The sequence below is a fragment of the Canis aureus genome, chromosome 8 (genome assembly GCF_053574225.1).
Source record: "Canis aureus isolate CA01 chromosome 8, VMU_Caureus_v.1.0, whole genome shotgun sequence".
Lineage (NCBI taxonomy): Eukaryota > Metazoa > Chordata > Mammalia > Carnivora > Canidae > Canis > Canis aureus.
Window position 1 is genome coordinate 49131851 of NC_135618.1, and position 27668 is coordinate 49159518.

Below are 27668 nucleotides of genomic sequence, written 5' to 3' on the forward strand. Positions count from 1 at the left end.
TACAGGCCCTCTGTTTCCGCTGAAATGAATAAGTAATTTGTTTAAGATAACATTAATAGGGTTTGCAGCACTTTAGACATCCTGGGTCTCTCTTGTCATTAAAAGAACTGCTATAAAAACCAGATTTTACACTGTCTTTCAATGAAACATCTGCATAATTTTATAAATCACAGCAAAAGACCAGAGACATATATATATATATATCCGGCCCATGCAGAAAGGCATTGCTAAGTCATTATACCCTGAATATCACTTACTGGGCTCAACAAACATTTAACTTCTTTGCTAATGTCAGTCACTACCCTGAGCACTGAAAACACAATGGTGAGCAAGAGGTCTGGTCCCTGCTCTCAGAGAGTTTATAGTCTACCAGAGAAGACAGTCAAAACATGACATGTCAGTAGAGGAGGCCAGGCTGGCACAGAAAATGGGGTCCAATCCCCTGCACAGGGAGCCAGGGAAGACATTCAGAGAAATGGATGTTTAAGCTGCGATGAGGGAAGTGGGACACAGCCAAGCTCTGGAGGAAGAGGATGGTTTGTGGCAAAGAGAATTATGGTCACAGGCACGGCACATGCAAATGGCCAGGTATTTATGTTAGGAGCTGTCTTTTGTGAGGGTGCCTGGGTGGCTCAGTCAGTTAAGCGTCTGCCTGTGGCTCAGGTCATGATCCCAGGGTCCTGGGACTGAGCCCCACATCACCCTCCCTGCTCAGCAGGAGTCTGCTTCTCCCTCTCCCTCTGCCCCTCCCCCTTGCCTGTGCTCTCTACCTCTTCTCTCTCAAATAAATAAATACAATCTTAAAAAGAAAAGAGATGTCTTTTGTGTAAGAGACAACAATGGAAACTTAGACTTTACTAGTAAAGCTGCATATATCAAGACACAACAGTCATCTACTTGATCTAGGAGGAAAAAGGTAAGAAGGTCACACTTTCACCTTGGCCTTTTCCCCATGTTACTGACTCAGGCACACATTGAGTTACTCAAGCCACAGTGCATTCCAAGCACTAAAGAAGGAGTCAATGGGGAAGAAGATGGACTCGATGTTGCCCTCAGGGAAGCAACACACAAGGAAAAACAATCACACTGCAGAGCTTCTGTGGCAACGTGATTCTGAAATGCAGCTCCCAGATTTTAGGTATCACTGAGTGAAATACTGAGCTGGGAGGCTACTGTTTGAGGCATCTTTCAATCATAAGTGAGGGAGCAATCCTCACAGGACATCAAATGTGGTATAACGGCAACATGAAAAGCATCACTGACACCCATACACATAAACAAGGAATTATGCTTGTATTTGCAAGCAGACACCACCAGCTAGTGTCTTAGAGCTTTTACAGACTCTCATTTTTACTGTTCACGGCAAGGGAGGCCAAGCAGATATTTTAATAATTACCTAGCATTTGTCAAGCACTGCTAGTGGAGTGCCAGGCTCCCTGCTGGGCACTTAATGTCCGTGATCTCATTTCACAAAGGAACCATCATTGCCTCCACCTCTCAGACAGAGGAGCCCGAGGCTTTCTGAGTTTACGGAACCTGCCCAAAGACACTGGGCTGATAGGTGGTACAGGCGAGGTTAGTCCCTGGGGCAGTCTGGCTTCCAAGCCTTTGCATCTCCTTCCATCCCACTGCAGAGTTTCAATGTCACCCAAGTGTGACCAGCGGGAAATCTAAAGGGAGAAGCTGAGCAGAGGAGGTTTGATTGGACTTCCAGCCAGGAGTTCTGGTTCTGCATTCTTATGGCCACAGAATACCTCGCTATGTTCTCAGAGTCCCTTCCCCCCCTTGAAGTTATCTTCAGCTCTCTAATTATCAGTTCTTTTGTGCACCATCTCAGTGGTCTCTCTATTAACAAGTGACAACATTCACACCCTGCATCCAACACTAATTCTTGGTGTCATGTGCTCCCAAAGTACACCTCACAATGAAATCCACTATTAATGACCATTGTAAAAGTTCAAAGCTCTGCCACGGTGTATATATATTCATATATATATGAAATATATGAAATATATATACATGAAATCTCATGTAATCCTAACAATAATCCCAGTAAGCCCATACTATCATCCCAGTTTACAGAGATAACCAGAGTTCTCAAGATGAAATAACTTGCCCAAGGTCACACAACTAGAAGTAGTGCAGCAGCATGATCGCAGAGCTCAAGCTTTTCACTACAATATAGCCTATATAGTCCTGCAATGGTCATAGAATTAAGAACCACCACCAAAATACTCTGATTTGAATATGTATATTTGTGGAAGTTTTCTACGTAATTACTCATATAGTTACATTCTCAGAATTACAGAGTTTTAGTATGTGGCACCTTATTAAATAAGAAGAAAAAATTTAATTTTCTCCTACATTATTAAGCACCAGAAAAACTTGAAATCTATTTGAATAAGTAGCTGAACAATACATATTTTATTCAATAACTTTTCATCCTAAGAAAAGAGAACATTTTGAGATGGTTAATATCAAAATTATTTAGGGTCCAGTAAGAGATGTGGCGTTCCATCTTTCTACCATCCTATTTTAAAAACAAATAAAATATCTTTCAGTTTGTAAAACCAGTATTCCATACAAGTTTAATGAAATGAATAGATCACAAAAACTTATAAATATATGGAAAAAGTACAGAGATGAAAGGAGAATACAGGTATCACCTTTTGGTGTTCCCCATTCCTCTGAATTTGCTGCTTTTAATTTTCAAAGCAAATCTGTAACCCGTTTTAGAAAAAGTGCAATGGAAGGGAACAGGAAGGAAGTGAAAAGATACATTACATAGTATGTCTAATGAATTAATAAATTTGTCTTATTTTCTCACCTACACGTGATATGTACTAATTATCTCCTTTATTTTAGAGACAGCTCTGAACCAACCAAGCTGCAGTGCTTGTTAATCAGCTAATGGAACCTACACTATAAGGAAGGTGAGCTCCCACTTTAATTAATTTACAAAACAAATGTCCAAAGCACTTACCAATCTGTACTTGTTCCGGCTGGCTGAGAGAAACAAATGCTGATGTATCATCAATCCAGGATATATGAATGTTACCTGTAATGTTGAAATAAAAGTAAAGGGAGCATTTGACCATTTAGATCACTATCAGACTTCATTTGGATATCTGATATCCAGGTCTAATTATTTGGCTACCGCTCTTCTTGAAAAAACATGGAAGACTAGAATTACTAAAAATGGGCAGACATCACTGGAATTTAATAATCAAAGAATGTTTTAATTCCTCCCCAAATTTTCAAAGGCTTGCAAACTGCTCTGTCATAGGACAAAAACTCATGCCCTACTGCACAGTAAGGATCCCTAATAACTTGCTCAATTACAAAAGTCACTTCTCCACCTTGTGTGTTTTCAATAAATAATAATAGTGAACAGGCTCTAAGTAGTGCTATATGCCACATACTATCCTAATTGCTTTCCATGAATCAGCTCATTTAATCCTCATCCAATGCTTATATATAGTAAGTGGTCTTACAAACATCAACATCACCATCTCCAATGAGGACACAAAGATACAGAAGCTACCTGTCCAGTATCACCCAACTGATTCCTTTTCATTAAAATGAAAACAAAATTCTACTCAGAGCATTCTACTTAATTTAGCCAATTAAAGGCTGACTACAGAGAGATAAGAACTTAACAATACAAATTGAGAAAATACAGCAACAACATCAAAACCCTCAAAGAAATGAGCTGTGAAATCCAACTGCATTTCTAGATCTGTATTTAAATTAAAAAGCAGGACTAGAATTTCAGAAGTCATTGAGATCATCTCCAAAGACTAGGATAACTTTCCTGAAACTTACCTTCTGCTTACTTTTCCAAAATTAAGTCTATAAAGTGTTTTACTTATAAACATACTTATTTTAGAAAATACAGAAAAGTTGGGATGCCTGAATGGTTTGATTGGTTAAGCATCCGACTCCTGATTTCAGCTCAGGTCCTGAGATAGGCTTAGGGTCCTGAGATGGATAGCCAAATCCTGAGATGGAGCCCCTTGTCAGGCTCTGCGCTGGGTGTGGAGTCTGCTTAAGATTGTCTTGGTCTCCCTCTCCCCTTCCCCTCCTTTCTCTCTCTCTCTCCCCCTCCCTCCTTCCCTAAAAAATAAAAATAAAAATACAGAAAAGCATAAAGAAGAAAAAAACCTATCTAAAGCAGTCAGTGATACTAGCATGAGGCTTCCTTTCAGTCTGATCTATACAAGGTATTATAAAAAAAAAAAAAAAAGTATTAGTTGTATAGGAGCCCTACTTGCATCTGCTTTTTACACTAAACCTTAAAACAAACATTTCACCACCTTTTAATAAACTCTTCAAATATTTTTTAAATGACCACATACCAGCCTGTTGAGGTACATAAACACTAAACAGTCTTATTATTGCCCACTTAGGTTTGTGCTGCCATTACTTTATCCAAGAATTTCCAAAGAGAACAGCTTAAATATTTCATTTACTAAAATAAACAGGCACTGCTGGAAACTGACAATCAGAACGGTCTTTATGAACCCTAATCAGAAGACGGTTCCTTTTAACCTATCACCTGATCTGAGAAAAAGGAATTAGGAGAAGAGCCCTACTGCACACATAATTCATCTTTTGGTCCTCTCAAACATCTGCGTTCATCTGCTTGGACTATTCAATGTCAAGCAGTGACCGCCTGTCCTTACGAAACAGACCTTCCCTCTGAATTTAATCTTAAAAATGATTTATCCTCAGCCTAGATTCATTTTCAATGGTCAGCAGTAAGGGCAGTCATAGTAATAGTATCCTGCTTTCCGTGGATTAATAATAGCACTCTATTGTAGGGTGCTATTAAAAGTTCCACAGATCATGTTAGTACAAAGATACCAATATACCAAACCTTGAAAAATTCGATGAGTGAGATCAAACCCTTGCATGGTAATACTCTTTCACGTCCAAGCTGAAGTTGTCGTTGTACCTGCGGCCACCTGGACAGACCAGAAACATAGCAAAATCCTAAAACTACACATGCACTTGTGATTTACTTACCAAAGGCACTGAAAAGCTGGTAAAGGTCACTGGTTTTCCATTCTTTGGGGAATGTCACATGAAGAACATGATCACGTTTTGGTTGCACTATGGGACAAATTTTTGATAAAAGGTTGACAACTGAAAAGTGAATGACACACCAGTGGTTCTTTAATGAAGCTAACCCCCAGCTCTCTTGAGGAACTGCTGGGAATGACTCATGATTACCAAGCAACTCCTAAAAGTATTTTTAGGAATGGTATGACTCTGCCATCTTAGCCTCAACTTCGGCTCTGATGCTTTATAGAACTCACAATGGATTGAATCCTGACAATTCTATGCATACCACCTCTGCTCATGAAGTTCCCATGAAAATTATTTCAAGGGGGGAAAAATGGCTACTTTGTTCAAGACATTTCACTAAGTGTTTAACTTTTTACTGTTAATCTACTTGTTAGTATGTTTACTTAGCACCACCGTCCAAAATCCGATGGACTGAGTTTAAGTAGAAACAGTCCTGAGTCACAGTCTTATGTTCTAACCTCAGACCCACCACTCAACTGTGCACCTCTGAGCAAGAGACCGAACTGCTTTAGCCACTCATGGCTATAAACTGGGAATGATGATGTTTAGCTTGCAGAACTGTTGTGAGAAGAGTGTATCAAAATAGAAGTCTAATCTAGAGGGCAATCTATGTGTTCTGATCATCACTACAATGACTATTACCATTGGGTAGAGCTCACCCATTTCTATATCCCTGTGATGTGGATTAAGGCAAATAAACCCAGACTAGCACGAGCATTGGAACAGAAGAATGGGACAGGAAGGAGGAGAAAGTAGAGAATAATCCAAAACAGCAGCAACCACTTCCCATACAGACAAGCCTTCCAAGGTTTTCAATGAAAAAGAAGAAGGAAAAAAAAAAAAAAAAAAAACCCTACCCAACTTCAATATATACATATTCAAATAACTGGAAAATAGAGAACTTCTAGTTACTGACATAGCTAGCCATCTCGAAATTTATTATGTGTATTTATAGAGTATTATGAATCTGAGTTCTGAGTGAAAACAAAATAATGAAGAGAAGATATATATTCTTTTAAAATTCAACTCATGCATAAACTGGAAAATGTAAGTAAAGAGAGGAGTTAATCAAGACCCAAGGGTACCATTAACTTAAGCATACTATTCATATCAACCACAAAATCACTGCCTGTTTTTACGTGAATAAAGCTCTTTCTTCGGTAATATTTTTCCTGTTATCCCTTCCAGACCACACACTTCAACGTGCAGATGCAATGAGAAAATAAAAATCACTTACAGTCTGGTCCTTCCAAGTTTAGATAGGGGATATCCATGACTCTCATAAGAAATAACCTACAAAAAGAAAAGAAAAACAGACAACGGGCTCATTTCTATTAAAAACCATATACAAGCATCCATTAAAATCTTTACTAAATGCTTCTTAGATGCCTCTTAATTATATTACTCCATCTGAAATCATTTGAAAAAAGTACTTACAATTCACTTCAAAGATTTTTCTCTAAGACTAAATATTTATCATAAATAAATATGAAAAAAACAATCTTTGGTATCCCCAACAGCTACAAAAGTTCCTGACACTCAAAAGCTACTCAATAAATATTAGTTAAATGAATGAAATTAGACATCGAAGAGTCAAAAGGAAGTCCTCTGCAGGTTTGCTCACATTAATCAAGGGAAAGTGAGAGAAAACAAACATTACAGAATGCTAACCATCTTACTGACTTCTTAACAACTGTTCCTAAAAATTATAAAGGGAACCCCTATGATTGGTGTTTTGTGAGCTGAGAATGACAACACCGGTATCTTTTTTTTTTTTTTTTTTAACTGAGATGGAAAGTCATTGGATAAATGCCAATCTTATTGAGTGAATTACACAGTCTGAAGTAAGTGACCATCTCAGCAGCTCATGCTATTACTGTCATTTAAAACATATTAAAAGCACAAAGCAAAACAATGTTTGGTAAAGAAAGCTATCACACAGATATGAAACATATCAGTCACTTTATGCGTACCTCCAAAGGAAAGGATACAAAGGCACTTAAAAAAAGGGTACTTGTAAATTACAAGTACATAATTGCAAGATATGGACAAAATATCAGGCATTCTGTTGTCTGCAAATGATTTTAATAGGTTTTACTTAAATGACAATACATAAGTGCATTTCTGGTAGAGACTATATTATACTGCAAATTAAAAAGGCAATCCAAGAGCCCAAAAAGCAATTAGTTTGGCTTCACTGACCCACAATTAAGGCACATTATTACCAGGCATTCAAAAGCCAAGCAGGGCATGATCTAGTTTACAAATGGAACCATCAGCGTAAATAACACCATTCGGTTAATGCCAGAAAAAAAAGAAGTCATGGCACTCTGCGGTTTAAGAACTTGTTGCCTGGCCTACAATTTAATAAACCAAATCCTATGGCTAAAAAACCAATTTTATTTTTAGTTTACTAATTTAGGCTCAGGAATACTATTCTCGTTCTAGGAGTCTTTTTACTCAATTCAATCAATAGTACTAGTGATGCCAGAAGACACTCAGATGTACAGAGCACCTAGCACAAAGGAGTTTCTCAGTGGGGTGCCTGGGTGCCTTTGGTCTGTTAAGTGGCTGCCTTAGGCTCAGGTCATGATCCAAGGGTCCTGGGATCCAGCCCTGCATCAGGCTCCCTGCCCAGTGAAGAGTCTGCGTCTCCTTCTCCTTCTGCTGCTCAACCTGCTTGTGCTTGCTCTCTCTCTCTCAAATAAATAAAATCTAAAAAAAAGTTTCTCAGCGATGACAGCTATGATTACTACTGCCAACCAGAACCTATGAGGTTATTCCTGGGTGAGAAGGCTCAGTATTTTTATGCTTCATAAAATTTTCAATTTTCCATTTAGTAAATTTAGAGACAGTCCCCAAATTCTGAAAACCAAATAAATAAAAAACATTTAATTTAAAAGTTATGGAACATATCAAGCACCATAAAAATAATTTAAAATTTTAACCCTAATTTCAACAGAGGAATAAAAGCTGAATTGACATGTTCATTGTTACACTATGTCAAATTATCACAATAATGTCAAATACCCTCCAAAATCAAAATTGACCTTATGGTTCAGTAAGATGTGGTGGCAGGGGGAGTCAGTAAATGATGGTTCATCATTTCAAAAGAGCATTAAACAATCCAAATAACTATGAAAACTTTAAAATATTTTGGATTTTTTTCTACTTTGGTAAAAATAACACTGGAATCTTTTTTTTTTTAAGTTTTTTTAAAATGCCAGTTAACATACCGTGTAATATTAGTTTCAGATATACAATATGGTGATTCAACACTTCCATACAACACCCACTGCTCATCAAGACATGTATGCTCAAGACCCATCGCTTGTTTCACCCATCCCTCATCTCTGCCCACCACCCCTGTAACCATCAGTTTGTTTTCAAGAGTGTGTCTCTTACTCTGCCTCTCTCTTTTTTTCTCTCCTACACTCGTTTGTCTGCTTATTAATTTCCACATATGGGTGAAATCATATGATATTTGTCTTTCTCTGACTGACTTCACCTGGCATAATACTCCCTACCTCCATCCTTGGAACACAAACTGAGGCAGCCACTCTGGAAAACAGTATGGAGAGTCCTTAAAAAGTTAAAAGTAGAACTACTCTATGATCCAGCAATTGCACTACTACATATTTACCCAAAAGATACAGAACTACTCATTTGAAGGGATACTTGCACCCCGATGTTTATAGCAGCATTATCTACAATAGCCAAATTATGGAAAGAGCCCAGATGCCCATCAACTGATGAACGGATAAAGAAGATGTGGTATATATACACAATGGAATATGACTAAGCCATCAAAAAGACTGAAATAAAAAAAAAGACTGAAATCTTGCCATCTGCAACAATATGGATGGAGCTAGAAGGTATTATGCTAAGCAAAGTCAGTCAGAGAAAGACAAAAACTTTATTATTTCACTTATATGTGGAATTTAAGAAACAAATAAGCAAAGGAAAATAAGAGAGGGAGAGAGAAAAACCAAGAAATAGACTCTTGTCTCTAGAGAAAACACTGATGGTCACCAGAGGAGAAGTGGGAGGGAGGGGAATGGGTGAAACAAATGATGGGGATGAAGGAGCACAATGGTCATGATGAGCACTGGATGATGTATAGAAGAGTAAATCACTATGTTGTACACCTGAAACTAATATTAACATTACACGTTACGTAAAAGAAAAAAAATTACATGATATGTTAACTGGAATTTAAATAAAAACTTTTTTAAAAGTCCCAAATTTTATATTATGATTATAGCTTTGTAAAAGTTTTCTCATTAAATCTGATAAATAAAAAGACCTCTCCACCGCCATTAAGAAAAAAAAAAAAAAGCAGCCAATGATTTTGGGAAACTGAGCTTTGTTTTTTAAAATTCCTTTCAGGGACACCTGCGTGGCTCAGCAGTTGAACATCTGCCTTTGGCTCAGGATGTAATCCCAGGGTCCAGGATTGAGTCCTGCATCCAGCTCCCTGCAGGGAGCCTGCTTCTCCCTCTGCTATGTCTCTGCCTCTCTCTGTGTGCTTCTCATGAATAAATAAATAAAATCTTTTTTTTTTTTAAATAAAATCTTTTAAAAAAAGTAAAATTCCTTTCATTTTTATTTTTATTTTTTTAATTCAAAAAAGAAAACAGGGGCACTTGGGTGGCTCATGTGGCTGAGTGTCTGACTCTTGGTTTCAACTCAGGTCATGATCCCCAAATCAGGCTCCACACTCAGCCCAGAGTCTGCTTAAGATTCTCTCTCTGCCTCTGACCCTTACTTCACTGGTGCTCACTCCCTCTCTCCCTCTCTCTCTCAAATAAATAAAATCTTTAAAAAGAAAGAAAAAAAAAAAAAGGCTACCAGAACTGAGAGGCCCAAGGGAAATAACTAGAGACTTTTTCAGAGACACACGACTAAAAAGCCAGTTAAATCAATCTTGTGTATCCTGTATACTATGTTATCCGCTGTGGGGAGAGGAAAATGAGGTAAAATCACATGTGTGAGTCTGTAATTGCTTGATTTCGTTTTTAAAATATTGTTTTATTTCTAAAATCATGGGACCTCACTAACAGACTGAGAAAATCTATCATCCTATAAATAGCAACAAAAATTACACTTAAAAAGGAGACCTCCCCAACTAATCTCACCATGCAAGAGTTTTGAGATATTTTTTGAAAGATATCTTTTGTCACCCAATATACAGGCGATTTGTTCTCTAATAGTTCATCTGAATTTCACTTCTGTCTAAAATAAGCAAAAAATCTGTTCTTAGCTAAAAGACTCAATAGATTTTTTTAAGGTAGTTAATTCCACACTATCTTGTTTGCTTGCTCAACACTTTCACTAAATAGAAACCCTTTTCAAATAAATTATTAATAGCATTTCTCACTCTTCCCCAAAGCCTCCATGTCTGGGGTTTTGAGAGAAACGAATAGCCCCAAGCCCTGAAGGAACACGCAAACCAACTCCGTGTGTGACTTGGCAGCCAGCACCTCTGCAGAAAGCCATGCAGTTGGGAAACCAACCCTAAAACTGTAGCTGAGCGTCAGTGGAACTGAACCAAAATCAACTCCCCAGTGGCCTCCCACCCCTGAGTGCCAGGCTGTCTGCAAGCCACAGCTCTGGTCACATCCCTGCCCTTCTGAAGTAAAATTACAACTTTTCATTATATGTATGCCTCACACACACTGGCTGTCAGAAGGCCTACATCTCTGAAATGGTCTGATAGAAGACTTCACACGTGGATCATCTGCTTGACAGCGTTCATTCCAACCCAGGAGGGAATGCACTGGGCAAGTAGAGAGGCTGATAAACACATGCAAAGGTGCTTCTTCACTGTGCACTGTACTGCACACAGCAAAGACACTTGGGCAGAGGCACCCGGGTGGCTCAGCGGTTGAGCGTCTACCTTTGGCTCAGGTCATGATCCCCAGGTCCTGGGATAGATTCCCACATCAGGCTCCCCTCGGGGAGCCTGTGTCTCTGCCCTCCCCCCCTCTGTGTGTGTGTGTGTGTGTATGTATCTCAATAATAAATAAATAAAATCTTAAAAAAAACAACCCACAAAGACATTTGGGCCAACACTTGCAAAAAACGGTATTTCTATTTTAGTAGAGATTCAAGATGGCTGTGATTCAGTAAAGACACGACAGGGTGGGAGTCTTGCCACATTCCCACAAGCCTTCTTGATGAAGTATTATTTTAGTGCTTATTGTCTAAAATGGCTGATACTAACTCTGTCAAAGATTAAAATTAAAACTCTTATTTGGTACAATCGCCAATTTGATATCAGGATTCTATCCTAAGAAACCGTAAATTCAAGTTCACGTTCTAGATGCCACAACACAAAGTTTATCCTTTCTGGCCTCTATAAGATTTTTAGTTTCTACAATTGTATGACTGATGATGCGGTTTATCTCAGGTATCTAACATGTCTGGAAAGATGCAACGGTAAGCTCTTTTGCTCATGAGACTAGGTAACTTCAGGTCAGCCTCCTTAACAAGCAACCCAGTGTAAGCTGTGCATAAGACATTTATCTCCAAAGAGTCTCCTATGTGCTGCATGGCACTCACAAAGAGTGAGTCCACCAATGTCCTTTTCAGACCAGGACAGTATGATACCATGGCCTAGACTGTGTGAGAAGGCTTCCTGGTCACTGAAGAATTTCATTTCAGATATAAAACTTCTTAGGAGCCTGGACTCTTGAGCCCTTATGAAAATGCAGTTCCCTAGATTAGCAACATGAGAACCACCTGGGAACCTGTCAGAAATGCAAATTCCCAGGCCCTACTTGAGACCTGCTGACTCAGAGACTCTGGGAACTGAGAATCACTGAGTTAACAGAAAAGGGTATATTCAATGTTGTGCTGCCATTAATGGTGATTCATTAATCAACCAGCACTGATAATGGCCAAGAAAGATGTTGTGCCAACTTCTCCAAAAAGCATTAGTCTTAATGACTTGTTTACATTAAATGAGTCTGGCTTAGAAAAACACAAAACTATCAAAACAAATACCAACGACTACCTCAAAATCTATGAAGCAATAAGTCTTCTACTGCTCCGTGAAACCAGGAGCTCAACCTTAGCAAGCAACTCGCTTCTCTGCAAGAGATAAACTGGAGGAAATCACTGCCAACCACTATTGTTCTCATTTTGAAGAAGAGAAAAAAAGATTACTAATACCACTCTCTTGGCAACTCATTGCAAAAGTCCAACTCAGTTCTGTGAATTGGCTACAAATGATCACCTCTAGCATTCACACATTAAACTTTAGCATTTGTGCAGCACCAAAGATCGGCAAACACTTGCGTGAGTAACACACGTAACACGTTGAATCAGACACCTCTGACCTTATCAAAATTCTGACCTTAACAATGAGTTTCAGACACTGATCCTGACAACCTCAAAGCACACTAGGCCGCTCTGAGAAGTACACTAAGATCAAAGGTTATTTGATGACACAACAGCTTGCCTTGGACTATGGCTTATCTGAACCATTCCCCAGTTGTCTAGTGAATAAAAAGGGATTGCACAACGATGCCAGTGTTAACCCATTTTATACAGCTAAACTCATAAAACAGAGGGCAAAAGTGATATTCAAAAATGCATCCAAAAAGGTGATTCAGGAACACTATTCACAAGAGGCTCAAACCTCTGGGAACCGAAAAGATCATCAGAGTTCTTTTAAAATTCTGTGTTATCACATCTATGTATACAATCAATGATTCTACTCAGAAATGGTAGAAAATATTTAGTTTTGCTCCCCTAGTGGCATGCTTTCCAGGGCTATCCGAAGGCAGAGAAAGAAAGTGAATCAGAGTGGTGTGTCCGTGGCCACTTTCAAGAAGCAACTGGCAAAAAATGGTCATGGCCATTACAGTGCAGTGGAAGTGCTTAGGGACAAGGCGTCCAACCACAAAGGTTAAGCTACAAGTGGACCATGCTATGTCCACCTGGCAAACCACTGAGTGTCATCCACATGATGCTGGCCACTGGTTTTAATGTCTTTTGAAAATTCATTATTGTATTTTTTAAGGTACAAAATTGTAGAATTCGTATAATCTCAATCAGTAAATGAATTTCACTGGCACCAATTAGTAAATGAAAGAGACACAGAAAACATACTGCTAGAAAGTTCACTAAAATGAAGGGATTTTTTTTGTGGGGGGAAGCTGGTGAAATTACGAGCAGGTATTTTTGTTTCAATTAGAAAAAAGTAGTGTCTCTCAGGAATAAATACAATCTTTAAAAAAAAAAAAAAAGGGGGATCCCTGGGTGGCACAGCGGTTTGGCGCCTGCCTTTGGCCCAGGGCGCGATCCTGGAGACCCGGGATCGAATCCCACATCGGGCTCCCGGTGCATGGAACCTGCTTCTCCCTCTGCCTGTGTCTCTGGCTCTGTCTCTCCTTCTCTCTCTCAAGAATAAATAAATAAAATCTTTAAAAAAAAAAAAAAAAAGAAGGGGATCACTTGGTGGCTCAGCGGTTTAGCGCCCGCCTTCGGCTCAGGGAGTGATCCCAGGGTCCTGGGATCAAGTCCCAAGTCGGGCTCCTGCATGGAGCCTGCTTCTCCCTCTGCCTGTGTCTCTGCCTCTCTCTCTCTCTCTCTCTGTGTCTCTCATGAATAAATAAATAAAAATCTTTAAAAAAGAAAAAGAAAAAAGTATGAAGTTTCTGACTAAAATAACAATATTTATCATTATATGTTCAGCTTATTTGATCCTTTGTGGTGTCTGCAGGACAGGTAGTTAAGTACTGGCTTCATCATACCAGGAATAAGGAAGCAAGTTTTTCCTAGTTCAGTGGCTTACCTTTGGCCACCAAGGGAGCGGACACAGGACTTAGACCCTGAGCTTCTCACCACTAGTTCTACACTAATGGACTAATGGCCTCCCCTCCCTCTGCTGGGTGCTCCCCTCACATTTGGCTTTTAACTTGAGCTGTTTCCAAAGCCTCAATGTGAAATGGTAAGGCTGAAGCCCAGTAGGAGCATCCAGGCACAAGTCAACTATTTAGTCCTCAATCAATTGCACAAATGCCTAGTGGGTACAACTGAAGCAAGAGCTTGAGATACAAGCCTCCAGAAACACTTTTCAGGGAGGAATGCTCTAAAGACTGATTAAATTATAGCAGGGCCCAGACACACAAAATGAGGCTGCCTTTTAAGAAAGAGCTTTGGGTAGGCTGAAATTCCAAGGCAATGGGAATAACAGGTGGTGAGGACAGCCTGGGCACATTTGTGGTGCATAAGGAGCTGCTACCCTGGGTTGCCTGGGCATTGGGCTTCCTGGGCACACCTGTCGTACACCCTGCGACTGCCCTCAGGAAAATCAGTGAATCAGCGTATCCCAAGTTGAGACAGAGATCTAGAGGTGCCTGGATACATAAGAGTTTATCTTGGGCAATGTCACACATACACCCAGCCTGAATGATCTGGAAGGATCTCTAATGTTATGGCATGTCTGAATAAAGAACAACAGTGCATATCTGGTCTCTTTCCCTGGCAAAAAGAAAAACCTGAAGCCACCAAACTCTTCATTCTTCCTCCTAGAAATGCTGTATTTCATTCGATGAGCAAAAAATTTGCATTTGTTCATCTGTTTTCTTCTAGACTACACTTCTGTTCCTAAAAAGCTTTGTCTCAAAAAAAAAAAAAGATTTCCAAGTAAAAACTGCATTCCTCTCACACCACTAAAGACTGGGATACAGAGACGTGGAGTAAAATCTAATCTCAACACAATTTGAGCAGTGAATTAATTTGAGGCTCACCCCAAGTCCCAAGCCTTCCAAAGGAAAATTGAAACCTTTAAATGACTGCCAGCCCTACTGTACTTGCAAATGGTCTTGGTATTTCCTTCAGGGCACAGCCGTAAAAGCACTTCATAAGAACCTTGTATGCAAGAGCTCATCATTATACATATTTATGTGCTATAAAAAACTAATTTTATCATCCAGGGGAGGAAGCATGCAGACATCTCTCACAAAACAAGCTCATTTATTTTGCTCACTAAAGCACTTGTGTAAAATATGAAGGCAACCACTGGCTGGAGGGGACTTACTGTGGCATCGGTTATTTTAATGTCACTCACGGGGGGGCGGGGGACCACACAGTTTTCTGTGTAGTCACTTGATGTTTTGACAAATAGAGCGTTACCTGACATCTGTCCTGAAGCCAGCCCACAGCCTTTCTTAAACAGATACAACAAACAAGGAGAGGGAGAGAAGTGTGGGGGAAAAGAAAGAAAACCAGCAGTTCATTTAAACAATCCCCATCAAATGAACCATATCAAATTACATCAAATAAAAATGTTAAACTAAGCATTATACAAAGGCAACGTCTGTACGGCCTGTGAAACAGCAGAATACAAAATGTCAAAGGAAACTAGCCCCACACGATCTGATGGTCAGAGTCAACATCTTTTATGACCACTGCTCAGGCCAAACACCAAGAAAAAAGGAAATCTTTCAAAGATACTAGCATCATCTCTTAAGAAAATGTGCAACCCACTGCAGAATTGTCTGTTTAGAAACTGTGTGCTGTGGGGGAAGAAACCATTCTTGGTCGAGGACAGACCTGGGTTATCCTTGACTCTGCCATTCCTGAGACCCTTGGCAGACAGCCTTAGCTTTAAAATGGGGACATACTGGGGCACCTGCTTGGTAGAGTGCATGACTCTTGAGCTCAGGATTGTAAACCTGAGCCCCACGTTGGGCGTAGAGATTACTTAAAAATAAGATCTTAAAACGAGGACATTATTATTTACCTCTGAGGGTTGCTGGCAGCGATGACAGTAAATGTGGGGAAACGATGTAGGTAACTCACTGAAGAATGGAAGGTGTTCAGTAGGGAAAATTTTGGGTAGCCAGTACCAGATATTCAGTACCATGGTACACTGGTGACCTTTAAATTTTATGAATGAAATGTTAAATAGCCTTGGAAATAACCATTGCCTGGTTTTTCCCAGCCAGAGCCAAAGTAAGGCAAGGAATACCTAAGCATGTTGGCTTTACTACTAACAGCCTACGGTGGGCTGACTGGTGGTCTCCAAAAAGATACACACACATTCTATTCAATGTTGCCTTACTTGGACAAAGGGTCTTAGCAGATGCAATTAGTAACTAAGCTAAGGCTCTTGATAACATTATCCTAGACTAACCCACAGGAGTCCTAAATGCCAGCTCAAGTGTCTTCAGGAGAGAGGCAGAGGGAGGACAGGGACACACACACACACACACACACAGGAGGCTGCAATGTGATCATGGAGGCAGAGACTGGAGAGATGTGGCCAGAGGACAAGGACTGCCAGCAGTCACCAAAAGCCAGAATAGGCAAGGAACATACTCTTTCCCCAGAGCCTCTGGAGGAAAACCAGCCCTGCCCACACCCTGATTTCAAACCTGTGGCCTCTACAACCATGAGTGTGAACAAACTCCTGGTGTGGTACACCTCCAAGCTCGTGGTGAATTTGTTATAGCAGCCACAGGAAACTAGTAAAATACCCTACTGTGGAGGGGGCAAGCTATTTAAATACATATCCAGGGGTTGACTGATTTTTTTTCCTTACCTCTACAAATTACTTGCTCATCATAATGATAAACAAGTCATTAAGCCAGGGGGAAATGTACTTTTAAAGTAGCCAGAGCCCACGCAAGGCTGGAACAGCTCAGCATCCACACAGCTCCTGTAACACGCACGGGGATGGCAAGGCAAGAAGAGGTGTGCCCAGTGTGTTGTCCTTGAAGATCCCCTTAAAAAGCAGCCTTTTGATAAAGCCGCAGACACAGCTCGCCTGATACATCCCTGGCAATCAAGACCGCAAGGCAGAAATTAGACAAGCCATACCAACTCAAGACAAGCACCCTCTTCCCTGAAGAAGTGATGGAAATAAGCACAGGTTCTCAGTCTTAAGAAGCCAGACTAAAGGCCTGAGAATAATTCGGTGTGCCCTAGACTCCGGTCTTTTGCCTTTCTGAAAACCACTGTACTAAAGAACTCTCAGGGTAACCAAACCAAGGCAATCCTTGGAGATCCCTGCTATCCTAGTTGCTTGGGGAACCATAAGGAAAGCAAACATGACTTGGGTTGAAATAAAGGGCTTTCGTTAAGGTATGTGAGGATAAAATACATCCTGTGTACCAGAGGAAAATACCTTCTGCAAACCGGGGAGAAAAACTGGCTCTCAGCCTTCTGGAACTGGGGAGGCTGCCCTAAGCCATCTGCAGTGCTATGATTTCACTCCTCAGGACCCTGGACCCCAAGATTTCCACAATCTGGAAAATACTGAAAATGGACTCCATTTTTTTTTTTTTTTTTTTTTTAATAAAAGGTACTTCTTGGCTCTGATTAAAAAATAATGTCTGCCACAGCACCACAGTCCACTTCTAATCAGTTTAGAATGAGTGGTAGACTATGATCCCTATCTCTGGGGCAAAATTCATCTCTGGTAGAAGTGAAGGCTAGAGGACATCGGCCCTTCATTCAAGCACTGCAAACAGAAATATTAAAGAATACTACTGGGAGAGCCAGCCAGTCGGACACACAAAAGGTCACACAATCACCACTACTACTGTCTGCCTCCATCCTGCCTCCCTGACCCCTCAGTTCCGGGATCACCAGGGGCTTCTGTGGCAAGAGACATGCACACAGCACAGCTGCTCCTGGGGGCAGACAAGTAGAGGAGACTGTATTTCACTTCTCTGCCTTGCCAGCATCATAAGGCTCAAGACACATGAGTATGACTGGCACACGGGCAGGGAGTTTCTTCTTCCCATTCACAGTCCAACCTTGCAGCAAGACCTTTATCATTAAGATACAAAGACAGGCAATGTTTTCTTAAGAGGATTCCAGGTTGCTGTTCTCTATAAAAAGGATTTTATTGGCATCAGGCACTTCTGCCTATTTCCTGAGCTCACAACCCAGAGATTGCCACCCGAGAAAACTTAACTAAGTACATACAGCCCACTTTGTTCATCTACCACTGCCTCAGATACCAGGAAAAACTAGAATCATGTTACTTTCTTGGAAGTTCACTGTGGTGAAAGCCACAGCAACAGCTACACTCTGTGCACCCAAGACATGGCACACCCCTCTAGTGAGCAGCCTTATTGATGCTACACTGCAACCTGAGGCCAAGCCTACCAGGTGGACATTTATGATCCGCATTTCACAGATGTGGAAACCTAGCTTCAGAAAGGATGAATGTTCCATGTGAGCATCATGATGGCCCAGCCTGAGTCCTCTGCCTTATTCATCGTGCCTCTGCAGCGCTGCAAACAAGCAACACCCTCCCCCCCCCGGCGGGGGGTAGGGGTTTGCACAGCTTTACATCCACAAATCTCAGGGCTTTGGGGCCTAAGAAGTGATCTAAACCTAAAACAGCAAATTTAAAAAAAAAAAAAGTGCTCCGGGAGTTTGCAAAGTAGGGCATATGCAAAGTTATCAGTGGTTCTAACAGATTAAGATCTCACAGAACCAATGAGTTGCTCAAAAAGGAACAGCTCACTGAAGGACAAATGTATAGAGGTAGAAAAGTAGATCAGAGGTTCCCAGAGCTGAGGGGAGGCAGGAGCAGAGAGTTATTGCTTACTGGATACAGACTTGCTGCTTGGGGTGAACAAAAAGCTCTGAGAACAGAGAATGATGATGTCGGCACAATACAGTGAATATCATTAGTGTCACTGAATTGTAGATTTAAATATGTTTGCGGGGCATCTGAGTAACTCAAGTCTGACTCTTGATTTCAGCTCAGGTCATGATCTCAGGGTTGGACTTTGTACCAGGCATGGAGCCTGCTTAAGATTCTCTCTCTCCTTCTCCCTCCCCCAACTCCGTGTGTTCTTTCTCTCTTTCAAATAAATAAATCTTTAAAAAAAAAAAATGTTTCAAATGCCAAATTGTATGTTATACATATCTTACAATAATTTTTAAAAGATAATAATGTCATATACCAAAAACCATTGATCTCTATAATGCGTGAATTATTTGGTATATGAATTTACATCCCAATAAAGCTGTTAAAAAAATAAAAAGAAACAGGTTCATAAGTAAATGCCATTTCTTTCCTCTCCTCTCTGTTAAAATCTACACCTGGAAGTGCTACACAGCACAAAGACTGAGAAACCACCACATGCCTCAGGGCAAAACCAAAAAGCAAAATGAGAAAACACATTCAAATCTTCCCCCTGGACACCATTTGGTTACAAGCAGCCTTTCCTCCTTCCCTTCCTTTTTCTGATCAAGGCTCAAGATTGAACACAAACCCTCACCTTCAGGGTGTGTGAAGTACAAAAGGTATGATTCGGGCGCCCGGGTAGCTCAGTCAGGGTTCTGATTCTTGGTTTCAGCTCTGGCATGATATACAGCCCCATGTCGGGTTCAGCGCAAAGTCTCCTTGGGATTCTCTCTCTCCCTCTCCCTCTGACCCTCCTCACACACACACCCCCCCAAATAAATGGGTAAATATTTAAAACAAACAAAAAGGTACAATTATAGAGTGTCTTCTGTGAAAGCACAACAGCTCCTCCATGTGCTCCCAGCATCTTGTCAGAGAAGCACATCCTCCAAGTATAAATGTCCCCACAGCAGTGGCAGCAGTACCAGGCTGATCGAGAGCCACGATGTGCCAGGCACTGTGCATTTTACAGACATTCATGCAATTTTACCCTCACTACAACCTTATCAAACGTGTATGAAGATTCTCCATTTACAGATGAGGAAGCTGAGACATAGAGAGGGTCAAGTTACTTGCCCAAAACGGCACAGGCATAAGTGGGAGATCACAACTACATTAGACTATAGGATACCCCAGAGTGAAGCAATTCCACTGAAGAAGCTAATCAAGTGACTTAAAATTTTACATGCAAATGGAACCAGTTATGTGGACTATCATGACATCACCGGCTACGTCTTACCAACAGCACAAACTGTGTTGTGACTCTTGCTTATGGTGGGATGTCAGAAGTCTCACGGTGGGGAAAACCAATATATCACAACAGTGGACTTTATACCCAATCTGAACAGTAAGTAACAAATTTGACCCATCACCCAGGATGCTAAAAACACTGTGAATCAGAACAAATCTGCCTCATCCTCCTGTTATTCCAGCACCTTCTGTATAAGGGAGGGACCAGCAGGACAGGAAAAAGAAAAAAGACAAGCAGGGTTTGCACTTCTATGCCCATGGGCCCATGGACAACTCACGGGTGAGCTGGCACTCCACACTGCTCAGCATGAATGGCGGTTGCTAGTCAACGAAGCAAATGAGCTTTGCTCTCCCCATTATCAGTGCGAGGGCCAGGAAGACAGGAGGTATTTTGTTTTCCTATAATCCTTCAGCTCAAAAATCTCTACAATGTCAAATATGATGCACATATCTTTATTATAATAAGGGAAAACAACTTGCCACCAGAATGTAATGGCTTTCCATGGAGGAAAAGAAAAAAAACATGGGTGCTGTATTTCAGGTATCATAATGATCCCTCCTCCTCTATGCCAATCACAGTTACATAGACCTACACAACCTTCCGTAAACTACTGTATTTGTCTGAACTTTTACAAATGCTCCAAAGCAAGGCAAACTTGTTCCACTGTGTACCAATCTGACACACTTCATCAGCACCTGATTTCTCGTAAGTAAACATTAAGAGTTGGGTACAAGCAAAAGTGAACAATTTACATTTGCTCCAATTTTATATCCACATGGTAACAAATTTTCTTTTTTATCATGAAACTAGAAACACAAAACAAATTCCACTACCACATCTACTTTTTGAATCCCCCAGCATGCTAAATTCTCTTATATTTCAAGAAAGGGAAATAATAAATACCGGGCAATCAACATCTCCTGCAACCTCTCTAACTTCTATGGGAGGCAAATAGTTTTATCTCCATCTTTTGGAGGAGGAAACAATTTGTCCAAGAGTGTATCACACTCCTCATGGCTTGTCTCCTCACCTCCAGCATAGAGAAAACCTCCGGCAATGTCCATCCCAGGAAGGCCTAGATTTCTACAAGAATCTTGCTCCTATACAGGAAACTTGTGCCAAGAACAAGATGGCCATCCTCTAAGGCAAACTGCAGGCAATTCTTCCTGTTTAATTCTCTTATTTACGGAGATTAACCAAAATGAGAGACTTGCTCATTTCCTTCCTCTTTCTAAGAAATGAGGTAAATAGAAAATAACCTTCCCAAAAACCTTCAGAAAAGGTTATCTAGGAAGAGTTCAACGCGTCTTGCCGACACGGATGACTATTAATAAAACATAAGGCAAGAGTCTGATTATGTACTTTTCTGTGGTTCCAAAAAAAAAAAGAAAGAAAGAAAAGAAAGAAAGCTGAGTATTTTTAGCTCTTTCCAGCCTAAAAGGATTTGACCAAAGGATCTTCTCTGTCTGGTTTTCCAAACATTGATCAAAATTGACCAAGGTTATAAGAAAAGGTAAATCACGTCCTTCCCAGAGAGCCTCCGGTATAAACAAAGGGCACATTCCACACTGCCAGTCATCAGCAGTGGTCTGATCTGGATTCCCATCGCTCAGCCCCCTTACGACTTCACTTCTCTTCTGATTACAGCAAAGGGAGGAGAAATGTAGGGGACACCCAGGCTATAAAAGAGACAAAATGGCAGCACGCAAAATCCTCACAGGACATTCTTCTAGACAAATATGGCTCAGAAAGCACCTCAGACTACATTCGGTCTTTGCAGATCACTCAAATGCCAGCTATCTTGGGGATTTCTCAATAGCTCTCAATAAAACTTCCCAAAAAGGCATAACTAATGCAGCCAAATGCTAATTCAGAACAATGCAGAAATAGGTGGAGTTTATTCCCCCCTCAAGGTTTACTTTCTAAACATAAACCTGGTGAGAGAGGAACAAAAAGTTATTTGCATATGTAGGCAGTTTGATTTCCACCCAAATTTATGTTAGGACTAAGCATATTTGGTTAAGCTCATACTGAGAAAAGCCTGGTGCCAAACTCTCAGAGAAATTTACAGATTTCTCTAAAATCAACCACTTGAGATCATGTTGATGGCCCTTTTTGAATGTTTCTCTATAAGGGTAATCTTGGACCAAAAAAAAAAGACAAAATCAAAGTTAATGTCATAAAACAAACCTGCATGGAAGAAAGAATGAGGTATTAGCACAGAAAAATGTCAAAAAGAGCAAGTCCTTTTCCCACTTTCTAAATGGGCTGAGAAAGGAAGACCACATTTCGTTCTGTGTGTGTATGTGTGTGTGTGTATAGCAAATCATTATGTTATACCCCTGAAACTAATACAATGTTGCATATCAATTATTTTTCAAAGAAAAAAGGGACTGTACTTGACCAATCTATTCCAATATAGAATAAAAATAGTTCTTATTTTGCATTTCAAATTCTGCTGGACTTTTTTCCCACAAAGATGAAGAAAATATTCTTCCTTTATAGATGGAAGAGAAAATGGAACAAAAAAATCAAGAATTTTCAGTGCCATATCACTGGAGGATTCTTCGATCCTCAACTACTTTCGGTATTATTTCTAGGGAAAAGAAAAAAGAATGAACATTCTCAATTGAAGGGGGACCTGGGTAGTTCGTCGGTTAAGCGTCTGCCTTTGGCTCAGGTTGTGATCCCGAGGTCCTGGGATCAAGCCCCTTGTAAGACTTCCTGCTCAGCAGAGGAGTCTGCCTCTCCCTCTCTCCTCACCCTGCTTGTGCTCATTTGCCTGCTCTCTCTCTCCTAAATAAATAAAATCTTTAAAAAATACTTTAAATGCAACTAAGGGTTTAACATCTCCTGCAACCTTTCTAACTTCTATGGGAGACAAGTAGTTTTACTCAGTTCTTTTGAGTAATAGTCTTGAACATTATTAGCAATAATAAACTCATCTATTAATATATAAAATCTTTGTTAAGCTTCTTAAAGCTAATTTTGATTGCTCTTCATATTAGTCACACAGGTTGCTGATAAACTAGATGCAGCCTATTATCGAACCCAATTTGTGTTCATCACCTGATTTTATAAGGAGTTGATTTTAGTGGAGACACACATTTGTTGTCTTAAATATTTAAAAAAGAGAGGTGCCTGGATAGCTCAGTTGGAAGAGCATGTGACTCTGTCTCAGGTTGTGAGTTCAAGCCCCACATTGGCTGTGGAGCCTAGTTTAAAAAAATTTTTTTTCCACCTCACACCGGTGAGAATGGGGCAAATTAACAAGGCAGGAAACAACAAATGTTGGAGGGGATGCGGAGAAAAGGGAACCCTCTTACACTGTTGGTGGGAATGTGAACTGGTGCAGCCACTCTGGAAAACTGTGTGGAGGTTCCTCAAAGAGTTAAAAATAGACCTGCCCTACGACCCAGCAATTGCACTATGGGGGATTTACCCCAAAGATACAGATGCAGTGAAACGCCGGGACACCTGCACCCCGATGTTTATAGCAGCAATGGCCACGATAGCCAAACTGTGGAAGGAGCCTCGGTGTCCAACGAAAGATGAATGGATAAAGAAGATGTGGTTTATGTATACAATGGAATATTACTCAGCTATTAGAAATGACAAATACCCACCACTTGCTTCAACGTGGATGGAACTGGAGGGTATTATGCTGAGTGAAGTAAGTCAGTCGGAGAAGGACAAACATTATATGTTCTCATTCATTTGGGGAATATAAATAATAGTGAAAGGGAATATAAGGGAAGGGAGAAGAAATGTGTGGGAAATATCAGAAAGGGAGACAGAACGTAAAGACTGCTAACTCTGGGAAACGAACTAGGGGTGGTAGAAGGGGAGGAGGGCGGGGGGTGGGAGTGAATGGGTGACGGGCACTGGGACTTATTCTGTATGTTAGTAAATTGAACACCAATAAAAAATTTAAAAAAAAAATTTTTTTTAATTAAATATTTAAAAATGAGTAAAAATGTTCCAGTTGAAAAATACTGTTAAACAATAAACTTAACATCCTGCACATAAAAATGCAAGGAATGGCCATGATCTGAATGATATTTAGGGTCACCTGCACATTCCACAGTCTATGACATAAGCTGCCCTTCCAAAGATTTACAAAGATAAACACTGCCCTCAAAATAAAAGCGAAGAGCTAAGAAAATCTTGTTTTGCACATAAGGAAATGGACAGACACCAAATATTCAACTGTTAGTTTATAGAATTAATTTTCCATGCAAAAAAAAATTTTCAACTTTGTACACTTATCATGCACACTAGTGTACAGAAGTGTTGAATTCCTATATTGTACACACCTGAAACTTATATGATGCTGTATGTTAACTATACTGGAATTAAAATTAAAAACTTAATAAAAAAACTCAACTTAATTTTCAATATATACTACACTGTTTCCTGTTCCTCTCTGAAAGATGTTTTGAAAGTCAAATACATTTACCTCTGAACTTCCACAGAAAAGAACAAAGATTTAAAAAATAAGAAGTTAGAGTGTGATAAAACTTGCTCAGACTACACAAATTCCAAACCTGTAGGAATCCAGATGTTTGGAATTAACATCTGTCTCTGCAGCATGTTACCTAAGTACAAGCACTGTGATACCAGTATTTACATAGACATCCGAAGGAGACGGTATTCTTACCCAGTAAAGAACTGATAAAATTGTAAAGTGCTGCATATAATTTAAGGAAATGATGTAACCAACTCAGCACTGAAACAGTTCTTTCTCCCAGCAATAATGACCCATGTGGGCTGCCTTGTACTGTCTGGCACCCCCAGAATCTCCTAGAACCAATCCTGTTAAGAGAGCTCGGGTAAAGGTTTTAGGGCTCTGGCACAGAGCCCAACTGTGGCCAGCTTGAGGATCACATCCATAACTTTAATCTCAACTGTGCCAAGAAAGCACAAGCCACACTTTGAAGTAATCATCTTGGGAGTCTTTGAAAATGCTCTGAACTTAGACATCTCCCTAAATCATACAGACTTCTTGCAACAATGAGTACATAAGCAAGCTTTTACTTCATTGGATCCATTCACATGAAAGCTTGGGATAAAACGACAATCAAAACTTCTCCATAGATTATCTTAAAAGCCATTTGTGGAGTCAACATCTTCTTACAAAGAATACTATTTAATGAGATAATGCAAGTATAAATAATAACCTCATGTGTAACGTATGTTAGCAGTGTTAGGTCCAACTACGTGTACACACACACACTCCCTCTCTCTCTCTCTCTCTCTTTCCCCTACCCCTTACCCCTCCCCCCCAACCAGAGTCTCCCTTGCAGGTAATTTAAATGCCAAAACCACCAGTTCTTTGTCTTGGAAGAGATGCACTGCCTTTGGCAGTGTTTTCTTTTCTTTTCTTTCTTTCTTTTTTAAGCCAATAGATACAATAAATTATTTCCCAGAAGGTCAATTTCTGTTTTCGAAAAACATCTGAGTCACTAGAGATGAGAAATACTTTATCTAAAAATGCACTACAGTTTCTAATCATCCCTACCTGACATCCCAGATAATGGGCTCTTCCACAGTGAGAGAACGTGGGCACTGGAACCCTGGTTACTTACTTGTTAAAAAAAGGTTCGATGAGTTTTGATCTAGCCGACACATGAATTTTCGGAGGACTAAGAAAAGAACCTAATGAAGAAAAGAAGCAGAGTATTATGTACAGCCAAGGAGACAAAGCCTAAAAGTTCAGACAACAATCTATGTAAATCAATAGCCCGGTTCATCAGGATAAGGGGCACTCCTCCTAGTGGCCAAGAACCACACCAGGTAAGTGTCGATGGGTCCTCCTTATGCACTCTCCACCCCTATTCCCCCCAACTCTGACCTCCAAGCCTCCCATTTCTTCCTGGGTGAGTGGGCCCCAGGGAAATCGTAGACAGGCAAGATCCCCCCCCCCATATACACCCCCCAGATTACGATGTGTTTGCCAGAAACAGGTATAGGGAGTACCTAGGTAGTTCGCCATGGAGATGAAGCACAGCCCTGTGATATAAGCATCATAGCCTGCCTCGTGGAGCTGTTCAGTAGCTGTGTCATAACTTGGAAATCCTTCTGCACTTTCTAAAGAGAAAAAAGAAAAAAGTTTTCCCAAAGATATCACAAATCATAAAGATGGGCAGTGTGCCCTACCAAATCCAAATTGCATTGGTATATGCTGTCTAGGATAGAAATATCCTAGATGAGCAGGAAAAGGCTATCTACTTCTTAATTCTTTCCACATAAGACCTTGCAATGTGAGATAAAATGGTCACTGAAAATGAGGGCTTGGGTCTAGACTAGAGAAATGGCTCAAGTGACATCATCCAAGGCCCAGCTAGAGGCCTCCTCGCTGCACTCTGATGGGTGCTATTTACAATCATGCATAACTTGCTCTATGAAGATGATCCCTCTTCCAACTGCTCTTGGAAGTCTCAAGGAACTTCTTCCTTGAGAAGAAACATTGGGACATAACAAGTATTTCAGTCATGACTCATAACAGCATGGATTTGTGCATCCCACTAAGTTTGAATCTATGTTCCATCATTCAACTGCTATGTGATATTGGGCAAGTCACTTCTGCTCTGGGCCTCCACTTTAGCAGAATGGAGGTGAAAACCAAACTTCCCTCATTTATGAGGATCAAATGAGCTAACGCCAGTAAAGCTCTCCCATGGTGCCAGGTACATGGCAAATGCTCAGTTACTGTTATCCATCAATACCTCAGGTAACCCTCCGAAAAGGCAAAAGATTCTAATCAATATTGGCAGGTCAATTCAACACTGCCCTCTGCTATGTTTTCAAGCTTAAGGATCTAAAGATGACGGCACAACTAACTCCAGTAAAAGATCAGAACTTGCTTTGGTGCTGCCCCTGGAACATGGGGAAACTTTGTAGGAGAGACCATTTTATAACATGATTTTTTTTTAAGATTTTATTTACTTATTCATGAGACACAGAGAGAAAGGCAGACATAGGCAGAGGGAGAAATAGGCTCACTGCAGGGAGCCTGCTGAGAGACTTGATCCCAAGACCCCGGGATCATAACCTAAACCAAAGGCAAAAATAAATAAACAAACAAACAAACAAATAAATAAATAAACCAAAGGCAGACACTCAACCACTAAGCCACCCAGGTGTCCCTTACAACATGATTCTTATGTCACACTGACACATACACTTGCTGAAGACAATGTCTGGGAAGAGTGACCTGCTTTAGAGTAAATTCTCTGCCAGGTACCAGAATATTATAGGGAAAGAATGGGATAAAACTTTAACTTATAGGGGTACCTTGATTTTGGCTCAGGTCATGATCTCAGGGTCGTGGGATTAAGTCCCACCTCTTGTTCTATGCTCAGCGCAGAGTCTGAGATTCTCTCTTTCTCTCCCTCTGCCTTTTGCTTGTGCTCTCTCTCTCTCTCTCAAATATATAAATAAATCTTAAAAAAAAAAAAAACCTGTAACTCATAAATAGTTCCTAGAGCCATTCTGGAAATGAATTCCAAAAACATTATAACAGAACCAAAAGCATGAAGGGAAATGAACAATGAAAAGACTGCAACTGTTCTTATGTCAATATAAGGCTGTTTAAGCAAGAATCTTTTAACCTCCATATTAAATATTAGACTTTAAGCTTTAAAAAAGTCTTTTAACATG

At 40.3% G+C, this 27668-nt stretch overlaps 1 protein-coding gene across 2 annotated transcripts in view; it reads right to left on the reverse strand.

Moving 5' to 3' along the window:
- Positions 1-27668, reverse strand: part of PARN (poly(A)-specific ribonuclease) — a 154978-nt gene that overhangs the window by 94373 nt on the left and 32937 nt on the right. For both annotated transcript variants that reach the window (XM_077906700.1, XM_077906699.1), the window contains exons 17-21: positions 25986-26096; positions 25595-25664; positions 6329-6384; positions 5029-5115; positions 2984-3058 (exon numbers count right to left, since the gene is read on the reverse strand). In XM_077906700.1, the coding sequence (XP_077762826.1) occupies positions 2984-3058; positions 5029-5115; positions 6329-6384; positions 25595-25664; positions 25986-26096 (399 nt within the window). The remainder of the gene's footprint in view (positions 1-2983; positions 3059-5028; positions 5116-6328; positions 6385-25594; positions 25665-25985; positions 26097-27668) is intronic.